This window comes from Colobus angolensis, unplaced genomic scaffold, assembly GCF_000951035.1.
Source record: "Colobus angolensis palliatus isolate OR3802 unplaced genomic scaffold, Cang.pa_1.0 Scaffold10, whole genome shotgun sequence".
Classification (NCBI taxonomy): domain Eukaryota; kingdom Metazoa; phylum Chordata; class Mammalia; order Primates; family Cercopithecidae; genus Colobus; species Colobus angolensis.
In genome coordinates this window covers 22971808-22986032 of record NW_012110919.1, presented here as the reverse complement: position 1 = coordinate 22986032, position 14225 = coordinate 22971808, and the positions used below count along the sequence as shown (strand labels likewise).

Sequence of the window (14225 nt, the reverse complement as noted above, 5' to 3'; positions counted from 1 at the left end):
AAAAAAAAAAAAAAAAAGAAATTCGTTTATTATAATATCATAAAAACATATTTAAGCTACTTTGTATGTAAATTTGGGATCTTTTGATTTGAAGACAGCTTGACTCAAGATTTTCTAAGTATTTTCACACACATGCATATCCTGTAGTGAGAAAAAATATCCATTTATATGGTTCTATAAAAATCTCTAACTGCTTTGAGCTTTAATTTCTTGAATCAAAAGAGTATTGTCTTTGATGCTGAGCTTCTATCTAAGTAAATGCTTTATTTACTTAAATGTGTATTTTTCAAAAACTAGTAAGATTAAAACATTGACAGGATCTTACATGAAAAGGAACAGTCCTGTTGCTTCTTCCAGAAGATAATATGACTGGTTTGGAATTTTCCTGTAGTATAGTTTTTTGTCTAGTGTTGTAAGAATTAAAGGAATTTCAGGATCTTAAGGTAGGTTATTATTTGATGTTTTCTTGGAACATTTTACATTCTTGAAAATACACATGGCTAAATTAATTTTTGCCAACAATCCACATAACTTTAAGATAATGTAGAGTAGGACTTGATTCAGGTTAGTATCAAATAAGGTCAGATTTTTAGTGCCATCAGTAGCTTTCAGCAAAGATGAGGTGTTGGTAAGATAGCATTAGTCTCTTGGAATCTCTTACGGAGATTTTCCAAAATTTAGCCATTTCCAGTGAATGCTTCATTCCACCCCCATCTGAGTCCTGCTACTCTGGGGAACTCCCTCAGCACACTCTTGGCTCTTAGAATTGCTAACAGTGGGAGTAGTGCTGCTGGTGGAGCTGGCAGCTAAGCCCAGAGGTGGATTGATGCTTTTATTTCCTGATGTACAGGTACACACACTCATACTTACCCACACCTAGTTTGGGATAAGAAGAGGTTAGAATTAGTTAGGCTTGAAGTTCCATGCTTACATTTGCTGGCTCAAATTTCTCATTTTGGCATCACTTTGCCCATTGGGGAGACAATGACAGTTATAGAAGCATTGCCAAATAAAAAATTCCTCTGGAACAACCTCTTGTTAGGAGTATTGTGTATTTAGTTGTTGATTCGTCCCTTCCTCCTCCTAGTGGCAACTTGCAGTACTGGGAGGAAACAGTGACCGAGAGAGCTTAATTCCTCAGCAGAGCCAGATCAGCAGCAGTATTACTTCTTAGTTCGTAGTAGGTGGTACCCTATGGGTCCAGTCATTTAAATGCAAACCTATATCTACAGAGCATTTCCTAATGCCGTCATTGCCCAGTGGTCCTTTATTTAGCTGAGTCTAACTCCCAACTAGAGAAAATTTCCTTTGCCAGACAGCAGTATGGTCAGGTAAACATGTGGATGCTACATTTGCTTTCATAAATCAGTACTCTTCAGTAACATTAGTAGAAGAGAAGAGGACACAAAGTGAGAGTGTGTTAATAGGAAGTCCAGATATGCCTGCCACCTGAACTTTCTGAGACAGGTAATACTGTAGGGCCTGAACTTTTAGCAGGTGGTTATATATGAAGAAGTGGGTTCTGGGAGGGGTTAAACTACTTAGAATTGCTTTACTTTATTAATGGCAAGAGTTTGCTTGGATATTGACCACTGCACATAGACATGAATATGGAAAGTTAAAAACAAAATCCACATATATTTGGCTGCAAGTATTCTGAAGATATATCTAATTAGTACATCCATTAAACAAAAGAGATATTTTAGGTCAGGCATGGTGGCTCACGCCTGTAATCCCAGCACTTTGGGAGGCCGAGGTGGGTGGATCACCTGAGGTCAGGGGTTCGAGACAGCCCGGCTGACATGGTGAAACCCTGTCTCTGCTAAAAATACAAAAATTAGCTTGGCTTGTTGGTGGGCGCCTGTAATCTTAGCTACTCGGGAGGCTGGGACAGGAGAATTGCTTGAACCTGGAAGGTGGAGGTTGCAGGGAGCTGAGATGGTGCCGCTGGACTCCAGTCTGGGTGAAAGAACAAGATTCCATCTCAAAAAAGAAAACAGAAAAAAAAAAAAAAAGTTATTTCTGATGGATTGATAGAAATTGTCTTTTTTCTTTTCTTCTTCGTCTTCTTCTTCTTTTTTTTTTTTTTTGAGATGGGGTCTCAGCCTGTTGCCAGGCTGGAGTGCAGTGGTGTGATCTACACTCACTGCAACCTATACCTCCCGGGTTCAAGCAATTCTCCTGCCTCAGCCTCCTGAGTAGCTGAGACTACAGGCGTGCGCCACCACGCCCAGCTAATTTTTATATTTTTAGTAGAGATGGGGTTTCACCATGTTGGCCAGGATGGTCTCGATCTCTTAACCTCGTGATCCACCCGCCTCGGCCTCCCACAGTGCTGGGATTACAGGCATGAGCCACTGCATCTGGCCAGAAATTTTCTTGATCACTTCTGAGACACACAGAGTAATTATCTGTAATATAATTTAATGAATTATTTCAATACATTAAAATATGCTTCATGTGGACTGGGAACGGTGGCTCATGCCTGTAATCCCAGCATTTTGGGAAGCCGAGGTGGGGGTATCACAAGGTCAGGAGATCAAGACCAGCCTGGCTAACATCATGAAACCACATCTACTAAAAATACAAAAAATTAACCGAGCGTGGTGGCATGTACCTATAGTCCAGCTACTCGGGAGGCCGAGGCAGGAGAATCGCTTGAACCCAGGAGGTGGAGGTTGCAGTGAGCTGAGATCGTGCCACTGCATGCCAGCCTGGGCAACAGAATGAGACTCCATCTCAAAAAAAAAAAAAAAAACCTTCATGTGGCATTATGAGAAGAAAATACCTTTACTGATAGTCATCTGTGATTCCATTTGCTAAATTAAATGTGAAAGCATACTCTTACTGAATGTTATATATTCCGTATCAGTTTAGATAGCAGTTTATCTTCACATATGTACATTTTAAGTTTACCTTTATTACAGTGCATTTGTCTTTTGTTTTCATCAACCTAAATTATGTTGAATAAATGTTTCTGTTAGATTCTAAGTTAAACAATTATGTGAAATTCATTTTTCGTAATTGTTTTTTAACTTATGTCTTTGTTGGTGATTCATATGTGTGAGTGTAGCTGATTGCCTGACTATATGAACTTTAAACCAAAACCATTCTTTGCAGATGCTTTTACTGACTCTGCTATCAGTGCTAAAGTGAATGGCGAACACAAAGAGAAGGACCTGGAGCCCTGGGATGCAGGTGAACTCACAGCCAATGAGGAACTTGAGGCTTTGGAAAATGACGTAGTAAGTAAGATCTTTGTAATTAGTGCTAGACTCTGTGGTCAGTGTGGTATGCATATGATATCCTATCACTTGGTTGTAATTTAAGTGTGTTTTTGTTGTTGTTGTTATTGTAGTGAGTGTATTTAGAGCAGCAAGTTTGTTGTATAACTAGAGACTTTCTCCTAAGCAGTATATAAAGAAAAATGTTTGTTATTTTACTTGTAGGGATTAAGCAGGAGTACTGTCTGTTCTTGTGGATGCTCATGAATTACTTCTTTGTGATTAAACTAAATAATAATAAGCAACTTAAGTTAAAATTAGAAATCATAGGAAATGCCGGTGTGTTTTGCTTTAACACCCTGCCAAATAAGGTAGCCTAAGGAAAGTGGTGTCTTAATTGTTGACTTCACCTAGAGATGAGGTTGAAGTAGGACATTTTAAGCTTCTTGTCTGAAGAAAAGGCTGTCATTATTAAGATAAATAATTAGATTACATTGGAATTAAAGCATTACATAAATTTCTTGGTCTTAAATTGGGCTTATTCTCCATAGAACTCTTTTATTTCTAAAATGCCTCTTGTTACGTACTAGTTTTGCTTCTCTCTTTAATGCATTATCTGTACTTGAAGTGCTTAGCTGGGTATGCTGGCACATGCCTGTAGTCCCAGCTACTTAGGAGGCTGAAGCAGGAGGATCACTTGAGCCCAGGATTTGGAGTCCAGCCTGAATGACATAATGAGACCCCTTCTCGACGAAATAAAAATAAAAACAAATGCTTAATAAAGACTCTATCTTTAGGATAGAGAGCATAGAGATACAAAGCAGTCTTTTGCCAAAAATGAGTGTTATGGTAGCAAAATTTGAGTAGAATGAAGAACCATCCATTGAGTAGAAAGAGAATTTGTAACATATCTGTGTTTGATGTTTAAGGCATCAAACTTAATCAGCTTAATAATGACGCTCTTCCTCAGACAAGAAGCCTAGAATGTCTTACTTTGACCTCAAGTCTAGTAATAAAACTGGACATACACAGGCAACATGTCATTAATTTTCAAACTTTAACGAATCATATATAACCAAATATAATGGTTCTCAAGTCTGTACATCACATCACCTGTATGAAAAATGTGAGGAAACAGAGACTTCTTTTACACTATTGGTGAGGTGGATAAATTGATAGAGGCTTTCTGGAGAGAATCTGGCAATGCTCATCAAAATTTAAAATGCACATACACTTTGTTCCAGCAATTCTACCTCTAGTAATTTATTTTTGTCCTCATATATCCATAAGACATGCAAATAATTATATGTGAGAATTTTTTTTTTTTTTTCCCCCTGCAGAGACAGGGTTTTACCATGTTGCCCAGTGCGATCTGGAACTCCTGGGCTCAGGTAATCCACCCACCTCAGCCTCCCAAAGTGCTGGGATTACAGGTGTGAGCCATCATGCCCGACCAGGATTTTATTTTATTTTATTTGTTTATTTATTTATTTATTTTTTGCAGCATTATTTCTTTTGTTGTTGTTGTTTTGAGAGATGGAGTCTCACTCCGTCACCCAGGCTGGAGTGCAGTGGTGCGATCTCGGCTCCCTGTAACCTCCGCCTCCTGGGTTCAAGTGATTTTCCTGCCTCAGCTTCCCAAGTAGCTGGGACTACAGGTGTAGTGTGCCACCACACCCAGCTAATTTTTGTATTTTCAGTAGAGACGAGGTTTCACTATATGTTGGCCAGGCTTGTCTTGAACTCCTGACCTCAGGTGATCTGCCTGCCTTGGCCTCCCAAAGTGCTGAGATTATAGGTGTCAGCCACCATGCCTGGCCATAGCATTATTTCTAATAGTGAAAAATTGGAAACATTCTAAGGGTCTATCAGTATACTATGAGTTAGATTTATGATGTTACCATTCACTTGAAACACTACACATCTCCCAAAAAGAATGGTGTTCCAATATGGAAAGATATCTAAGATTTATTAAAAGAAAAAGCACATTGCAGATCACTGGGATCCTATTTGATTTTTTTTTTTTTGAGACAGTCTCTCGCTCTGTCACACTGCAACCTCTGCCTCCCGAGTTCAAGCCTCCTGCCTCAGCCTCCTAAGTAACTGTCACGATGCCTGGGCTAATTTTTGTGTTTTTAGTGGAGATGGGGTTTCACCATGTTGGTTCACCATGTTGGTTCAGGCTGGTCTTGAACTCCTGACCTCATGATCTGCCCGTCTCGGTTTCCCAGAGTGCTGCGATTACTGGCATTAGCCACCTCTCCTGGCCATGAATTTTTTTTTAAAAAGAGCTGTTCATATTCTTACTGCATAGAAGATGTCTGAAATTACACCCAATAAACTCTTTTTGAGACGGAGTCTCGCTGTGTTGCCCAGGCTGGAGTGCAATGGCATGATCTCAGCTCACTGCAACCTCCGCCTCCCTTGTTCAAGCAATTCTCCTGCCTCAGCCTCCTGAGTAGCTGGGACTACAAGTTCCCGCCACCACGTCTGGCTAATTTTTGTATTTTTAGTAGAGACGGGGTTTCACTATGTTGGCCAGGCTGGTCCTGAACTCCTAATCTCAGGTGATCTGCCCACGTCGGCCTCCGAAAGTGCTGGGATTACAGTCGTGAGCCATTGTGCCCCGCTGAAACTCTTTTTTTGTTTTTTCTTTTGAGACAGAGTCTCGCTCTTTAGCCCAGGCTGGAGTGCAGTGGCATGATCTCAGCTCACTGCAAGCTCCGCCTCCTGGGTTCACGCCATTCTCCTGCCTCAGCCTCCCAAGTAGCTGGGACTACAGGTGCCCGCCACCATGCCTGGCTAATTTTTTGTATTTTTAGCAGAGACGGGATTTCACCATGTTAGCCAGAATGGTCTCGATCTCCTGACCTCGTGATCCGCCTTCCTCGGCCTCCGAAAGTTCTGGGATTATAGGCGCGAGCCACTGCGCCCGGCCAGAACTCTTAGTAGTAGTTATTTACGCACACTGGGATTGGAAGACATGTACTTTTTACTGGATGTCTTTCTGTATTGTGTGCTTTTTTTTTTATGTAGGGCATACATTACTTAAGTAATTTTAAAGCCTCCATAAGTAATTGTAATTTCCTGCCCATGTGTTTGGCAAAAGGAATTGCGTTGGTGGTAGACTTATATTATAGTCTTACCTGGAGTAGCACAGGAGGACCCAAGATTAATAGGTGAACTTTGAGGCAAGCCTTAGCATTGAGGTTGCCATCAGCATTGCTTGGTTGATGTGTTCGTTCTTCTGGGATGGATTACAACCTTTACTGAACTTTATACTTTTCACCAGTAAGACTTTAAAAAAGGAGTTGAAACATTAGAGAAGTGATTTTCCAGACATTAATATTCACTGGTAAATAATCTTCCAGCCTGTGGCTTGATTGGTTGATTCTTAAGAATGCAGCCTCAGCTGCTGTGCCTACAGAGTAGAATTCTTTTATTTCTTTACTTTCTTAATAAACTTGCTTGTCCCCGGCTTCCCGCCACCAGGAAAAGAAGGCAGCCTCCCTTTTGCGAATGATAATTTCCTATAGTTTCCTCGTAGAATTGTGGAGTTACCTATGCTGAGGTTATAGGTTAGGGTATTGAGATCCAGAGTTGCCACCTCTGAGGTCTCACAACTATTAATGGTAAAACCAGTTCTAAAGCCCAGTTCTTGTGACTTTGTCCAGTGATTGCCTGTTCACTGTTTCATGCTGCCTTCCCATTTGGGCATTCCCAGGAAGAAGGGGAGGTTGCCAGGGACCTAGTACCGTGGTCCCACCTTGGAATCGTTGAACATGGGGGAAAGCGTTGGTTTCTCCCTTTTTTCTCCCAAATATTGGAAATATTTTTGGCTATTAAAAAGCACCCCTTGTTCCATGTGGAATCCCTTGTTTAAAAGAGGTAAAATATGTACCTCCTGTCCTTCACAGATCTGAGGACCAGTGATCTCAAGAAGGTTACAGGTAAACGCAGATGTCTCTACTGAAAGGTGGCTTTCCCTGATCTGAAGGCTATTTTATGAAGTAATTAAAATGTTCTAAACTTTAAAAATAACTGCTCAAATAATTGTGTTGTATAGTTATTTATCAACTGGAAGGGCTGATAAGTATTTTTCTAAAGCATTCTTAAGGAAATTTTTTCCTATTTTCTAATTTGCTAATTTTGCTCAAGTAGCTTGTTAGATATTGTTAATATAGATGTTGGTTATAACTGAATGAAAGGGAACAAATACTCTGTCATTTTGAAAAACAATCTTCATTTTCTTCTAGTCTAATGGATGGGATCCCAATGATATGTTTCGATATAATGAAGAAAATTATGGTGTAGTGTCTACATATGATAGCAGTTTATCTTCATATACGTAAGTTTAAAAAGTTTGTTTTTATTTTAGTGCATTTGTCTTTGATTTTCATCAACTTAATTTATGATGAATAAATGTTTCTGTTAGTTTTTAAGTTAAACAATTCTGTGAAATAATTTTTCTCTTATTACCATGTGTGATAAATTTCCATTAAAAAAAAGGGAATAAATGTAGTTTGCCTATACCTTATTTTTACGCTCTGAACAAATTTTGGTTTTTTTTTTGGAGACGGAGTCTAGCTCTGTTGCCCAGGCTGGAGTGCAGTGGCGCTATCTCGGCTCACTGCAAGCTCCGCCTCCCGGGTTTACACCATTCTCCTGCCTCAGCCTCCCGAGTAGCTGGGACTACAGGCGCCCGCCATCTCGCCCGGCTAGTTTTTGTATTTTTTAGTAGAGACGGGGTTTCACCGTGTAGCTCAGGATGGTCTCGATCTCCTGACCTCGTGATCCACCCGTCTCGGCCTCCCAAAGTGCTGGGATTACAGGCTTGAGCCACCACGCCCGGCTTTTTTTTTCTTTTGAGACGGAATCTCGCTCTGTTGCCAGGCTGGAGTGCAGTGGCACAATCTCAGCTCACTGCAACCTCTGCATCCCGGGTTCAAGCGATTGTCCTGCCTCAGCCTCCCGAGTAGATGGGACTACAGGCGCGCGCCACCATGCCCAGCCAATTTCTGTATTTTTAGTAGAGACGGGGTTTCACCATGTTATCCAGGATGGTCTTGATCTCTTGACCTCATGATCCACCCGCCTTGGCCTCCCAAAGTGCTGGGATTGCAGGTGTGAGCCACTGTGCCTGGCTGGTTTTGTCTTCTAAGTTGTTAAAAAACACAAAATTTGCAACGGTAGAGATTATGGTGAACAGTTGAACCAGTTTTTGAAATATGTTCCTCTGGAGAAAAAGTTACAGAAAAAAAGTTAGAATTTTGATTTATAAATAAACAGATCACTATAACTTTTAGTTTTAGTGTTTTGTTTTGTTTGTTTGTTTTTTTTAACCAGTATTCTAAACTCTAAACTTTCTTAGTAGTTGATTAGGACAGATATATAAACTGTGGCTTTAAAGTACTCATTTTGCTTTTCTTTTCCTCATGTTTCAGGGTGCCCTTAGAAAGAGATAACTCAGAAGAATTTTTAAAACGGGAAGCAAGGGCAAACCAGTTAGCAGAAGAAATTGAGTCAAGTGCCCAGTACAAAGCTCGAGTGGCCCTGGAAAATGATGATAGGAGTGAGGAAGAAAAATACACAGCAGTTCAGAGAAATTCCAGTGAACGTGAGGGGCACAGCATAAACACTAGGTATTTAAAGGAAATCATGATGCAGTATTTTGGATACACAACTCAAGGTCTGTGTGAGACGGTGTATTGTTACTATATTTCCTCTTCCTTTAATATAGCTTAGGTAGAGAATGCAAGTAGAATTGGTTTAAGATCTGTTAGAGAGAAAGTTATGGCAATCTTGGAAAATATGCTTTTGAGAGTAAGCTCTGTGGTATATCATGGTGAGCAATCCAAGGTCTTGAAGAGCTTGTTAAAATAGTGATCTGGTAGGGGATACGTGTCACAATCACAGCAGTACAATATGATTTGCTTGGTTAAAGGCATGTTCAAAGTACTAGGAACATACAGAATGAGGAGGAGCTAGCATAACCTGTAGAGTCAGAGAAAACCTCACTGAGGAGGTGACATTTTGTGATAAGATAATAGGGTCTTTGACATTCAGAGAGGAGTTGGGAGAAGAATTTCTCACCTGACGAAAAGCCATGTACAAGCATGGCTGTGTGAGAAAATTTGGCCAGCTCAGGAAAGGGCTGGTTGTTGCGTGTGTCTGGAACACAGGATCTGTGTCGGGTGCAGCAGTGGCAGTTGATTGTAGGAACTGAGGTCATTGAAGGACTTGGCATGTCATGCTAAAGAGCACCCTGTTGGAAGGAGATGAAGTGGATAAACCCTGGGGCATTGAGGACTGGCTGAGATACAGAAAACAGTTAGTGCATTGAAATAGTTCAGCTGTGAGAATTTGGTAACCACCTAGTTCAGGGATGAACCTGAGGTTTATTTGATAACTAAGTGACTTAATGGATGTACTGGTGAGAGAGAGAGGAAACATGGAGCAAGTCTGAGGGGAAAAACTATGACTCCATTTGTGGCAGCTAATTGTATTTGTGAGGCTTGTGGGTCTTTCATTTATTCATAAACATGTGTTGAGAAATACCTGCTACCTATCTGATAAACTAAGAGATGCATATTCTCTTCAAGACAGTCAGCTTAGAGTCTAGTGATTTGAATTGACATGTCCACTGATAAATGTTGACACTGTGAGACTGGTGGTTCAGTTTGAGGTTTCATCAGCATTGCCGATATTGGAGCCATGGAAAACCAAAGAACAGCCAGTGAAAGAAGGTATCTCAGAGAAAATAAAACAGAAAGTGAAGGACAAAAAATGTTGAAGATAGACCAAGATTGATAGAATCAGCCACAGAGAGGTCAAGTCGGATGAGAATGAGCACACATCTGTTAAACTTTGTGCTTAGGAGCAGAATCTAAGCGAAGGGACAGGCTAGAGGTTAGAACTCAGGGTAAGATGGAAGAACAGGGCATCTGGAGTGAGGCAGTTTGGTTTAGTGTAGAACCCTTTTGTAACAAGCATTCCCTTCTGTCAAGATGTCATTGACTTGGTACCTTTTGGAATAAAATGATTTAGAGGATCTCTCATTTTCAGGGAAAATAAATATATTCCTCCTGGACAAAGAAATAGAGAAGTCATATCCTGGGGAAGTGGGAGACAGAATTCACCGCGTATGGGCCAGCCTGGACCGGGCTCCATGCCATCAAGATCCACTTCTCACACTTCAGATTTCAACCCGAATTCTGGTTCTGACCAAAGAGTAGTTAATGGAGGCAAGTATTTTGACCAGACTTGTCAATATCATTGATAAAATAGTTTTCTAAATACTTAAAATAGTTTGCATAACTGATAAGAATGTGCACTTTAATGATTTGGGGAGTAGTTTTTCACTTCAGCATTACTTAAAATTGGCTTTTGTGGATATCAAATTAGTAAAACATTGTGTACGTCATTGGCATATACATTATTTAGCATGATGAAATACTCATGATAAAGTGCTGCATTTAACCCAAGACAATCACTTGGCCAAAAACACTCCACATATAAAGAAATTGGAAACTTTGGGTAGGTTCTCAATTTTAAAAACACTGGATGATAAAATTATTTAGACATAGTTTATATGGAAAATTCTAACCTATGTGCAACACTGTAGTTAATATAGATTAATTCTCATTATTTGTTTCTATATTATGCTTCAAGAAAGGATCTGAGGTAGCTTATAATACAAGACATGATCAAGAGTCATGTGAAGAAAGTAGTTAAAGAAATGTGCTTAAAAAACAACAAAAACAACCCTTAGTCTAAGGGTGGATGTTACAGTTTAGCAGCTTAAGTAAAAGAAACCTGAATCATTAGTAGGAAGACATTTTTTACTCTACCTCTAAATCTAGGTTGAATATGTCTTGTAGGTTATGCATCTTTTCCATAAATCAGGGATACTGAACAACAGTTCTGTGGATGGTATGGGAATAGTAATAGCAATAGTATGTTACTAACTTTGGGAAAAGAGTGGTCATTCAATTTTAGCCATTTAAATTTGGAAAGTTAGAAAGATGAAAATAGAGAACACTCAGTTTCCAATTTCATTTGTTTTCATTGAGTCTTTTCTCCAGAATTCCTCTCCAAATGGACACTCTTGAGTATTTTAAGTACTTAATATTGGGGGTGAAATTTCTTTGCTCACTGAGGAAAGATTTTAGTTGTTTATAAACAGAATTTTAAAGCTAAAAAACCTGAAGGGGGCTGAAAAATGTATGATACTCAAGTGTGTGGAACCCTATGGAGAGGAGACCTGGACTGTTTGATAAGATTAAGGTAAGTGATATGTAATGTTAAATACTACGTGTATCTTTACCTAGTCATATCCATCAATATAAATTTATTTGGTGATGACTGCTTTGTAGTTGCAGTATTTATTAAGCAGTCGCTTAGATAACTGTGTAAATTATTTAGAAGGTCTCCCTTTTTCTAGTTTAATGAGGTCAAGACTTTTTTTTTTGAAAGAGCAATGAATATTATCATTTGATACTCCCGTGACTGTAGAAGAGTAATGTTTTATTTCTACTTAAATGGGACTTGCTTAATGAGATTTCAAACTGAATTTTAGGTTCAAGTGTAAACCTGATGAAAATCATAGATAATTGTAAGGAACCAGCATTTCTAATTGGATATAATAGCTACTGCTTATTTTCATTATGCCTCAGAGTTAAAACTAATACAGTAAATAATCTTATTCCTGAGTAGGAATTACTGTGATTTATTATGTGAAATTATCTAGTGTATGTTATATTCCTTTAAACAACTGATTACTGAGAAACAGTTATAGAAGCAGGATTAATAGGCAAAGTCTTAACTGTCTTCTTTAATAGTGTGTGTAGATCCTAATTAACCCTTTGGGAACGTGTATTCATTTAAACAGACTTAATCTTAAGGAGGTTAAAGTAAAATGTGAATTTATGTCTGTTAAGTTATGCTAAAACTTATCACAAATCAAATGACTGTCCTCAAAGGGTTAAAATGTACAAAAAATCATTTTTGTCATTTTACTTTTTTTTCTGTTTACTTTTTTCCCTCATTTTTTTCTTTAGTTTTTATACTTTCCTTCATATCATTTGTTCTGTCAGGTGTTCCCTGGCCATCGCCTTGCCCATCTCCTTCCTCTCGCCCACCTTCTCGCTACCAGTCAGGTCCCAACTCTCTTCCACCTCGGGCAGCCACCCCTACACGGCCGCCCTCCAGGCCCCCCTCGCGGCCATCCAGACCCCCGTCTCACCCCTCTGCTCATGGTTCTCCAGCTCCTGTCTCTACTATGCCTAAACGCATGTCTTCAGAAGGTACAATACCACAATTTGTTCATGTTTTTGTTTGTCTTTGTTTAACTCCTATGTGAGTTTATAATTACAAAATAGTTTCCTCTTCATTATTTAATAACCTATAATTTCTGTGTTTTAACTTTAGTTTATTAAAACTATTTCTATTAACCTTTTGTTCATTAGAGAGAAATTTGATAAATGTTGTGTGAAGCTATAAACTCTCCTGAATTGTTGTTAAAAAGGGGGTTTATCTCTGCCTGATAATTATGCTTCTTTACAGCCCCAGAAAGGTCTGCCCCACAGCCTTCCCCCTCCTTATTTGCACTGTATACAGGAGTTAAACAAATGAACTTTCTTCAACCAGTCTTGAACTTTGGTTCATTTTACAGCTCTTTGGTCAAGGTCCTAGTGAACCTTCCTATTGGCCATAAGCAGGAATGGTGTTTTCTGGGTCCTTTTTGAGAGCAACAGCCCATATAGCTGCCTTTGTGTGTCTGCCCTTCTTTTAAAGTAGTTTGATTTTTAGAATGCCAGAAGAATTCTAAATTTAACTGAGTAATTTTTTTAAAGTTAGCTTTGCAATCTTACATAGTGAAAGGCTGCTTTAATCTGGGAGAAGTCCTTGATCTGAGATAAAATTATTGATAAGAATGACATGAATTTGAATATTTAGCTATTTTTTTCCTCATCAAAAATAAGAATAAAATCTTGTAATTCTTATTCAGTATTTGGTGCTTAATCCATCATTGCCACATATTGAATACATGGATATGTTGTAGAAAGGTAACATTCTAATTTTAATGCCATCCATATATATATTAAAAACCTGTTTTCTGAATCATAATGTCCTTTTGATATTAGTTCTGAATATTTGTGTTAAAATTTTAATCTGATTTGTTCATTAAAATTAGTTAATATTGATTATGTTGGGACTAATAAAGTTTTCTGCACAAAATGTGTTTCTCCTGCTTCCCTGGAGAAAACTATATTGGCTACTTTTAAATAAATTGTTACCATCTAAGCAGGCAGGTCATGTGACCTTGAAGCATCTAACCTTGAAGAGCAAGTTCCACTGATTTCAAGGTGACTTCTTTGCTCAAAAGGGCCTTAATAGTGGTCACTGAATGCAAAGTTCTGTTGATGTTTTTCTTGCAGTCCATTATTTGAATAAGTGATGTTTATTTAATGAGAATATACTAAATAAGACATGGTCATTAATGACTGTGAACATCTTTATTACATTAAGATATAAGGACTGCTGATAGACTCTAACTATTCACATAGAAATATACCTTCTGCGTCATTCAGAGATGTTGAATATTTCCATTTGAAAATTATAGTGCATAACATTAGCGTTCTTCTAAAGATCATGTTCTTGTTTAAATTCCTGTTGGGAGCCAGGCATGGTAGCTCACGCCTGTAATCTCAGCATTTTGGGAGGCTGAGGCAGGCAGATCACTTGAGGTCAGGAGTTTGAGACACGCCTGGCCAACGTGGTGAAACTTCGTCTCTACTAAAAATACCCAGCTACTTGGGAGGCTGAGGCAGGAGAATCACTTGAACCTGGGAGGCAGAGGTTGCAGTGAGTTGAGATCGCACCATTGCACTCCAGTCTGGGCGACAGAGAGAGACTCTGTCTTAAAAAATAATAATAGGCCGGGCGCGGTGGCTCAAGCCTGTAATCCCAGCACTTTGGGAGGCCGAGACGGGCGGATCA

The 14225-nt window shown here is 39.1% G+C and overlaps 1 protein-coding gene across 1 annotated transcript in view; it reads left to right on the top strand.

Moving 5' to 3' along the window:
* Nucleotides 1-14225, top strand: part of ATXN2 (ataxin 2) — a 108365-nt gene that overhangs the window by 28081 nt on the left and 66059 nt on the right. Inside the window, exons 3-7 of the mRNA XM_011936608.1 lie at nucleotides 3121-3245; nucleotides 7481-7572; nucleotides 8669-8866; nucleotides 10290-10468; nucleotides 12320-12529. Coding sequence (XP_011791998.1) covers nucleotides 3121-3245; nucleotides 7481-7572; nucleotides 8669-8866; nucleotides 10290-10468; nucleotides 12320-12529 — 804 coding nt within the window. The remainder of the gene's footprint in view (nucleotides 1-3120; nucleotides 3246-7480; nucleotides 7573-8668; nucleotides 8867-10289; nucleotides 10469-12319; nucleotides 12530-14225) is intronic.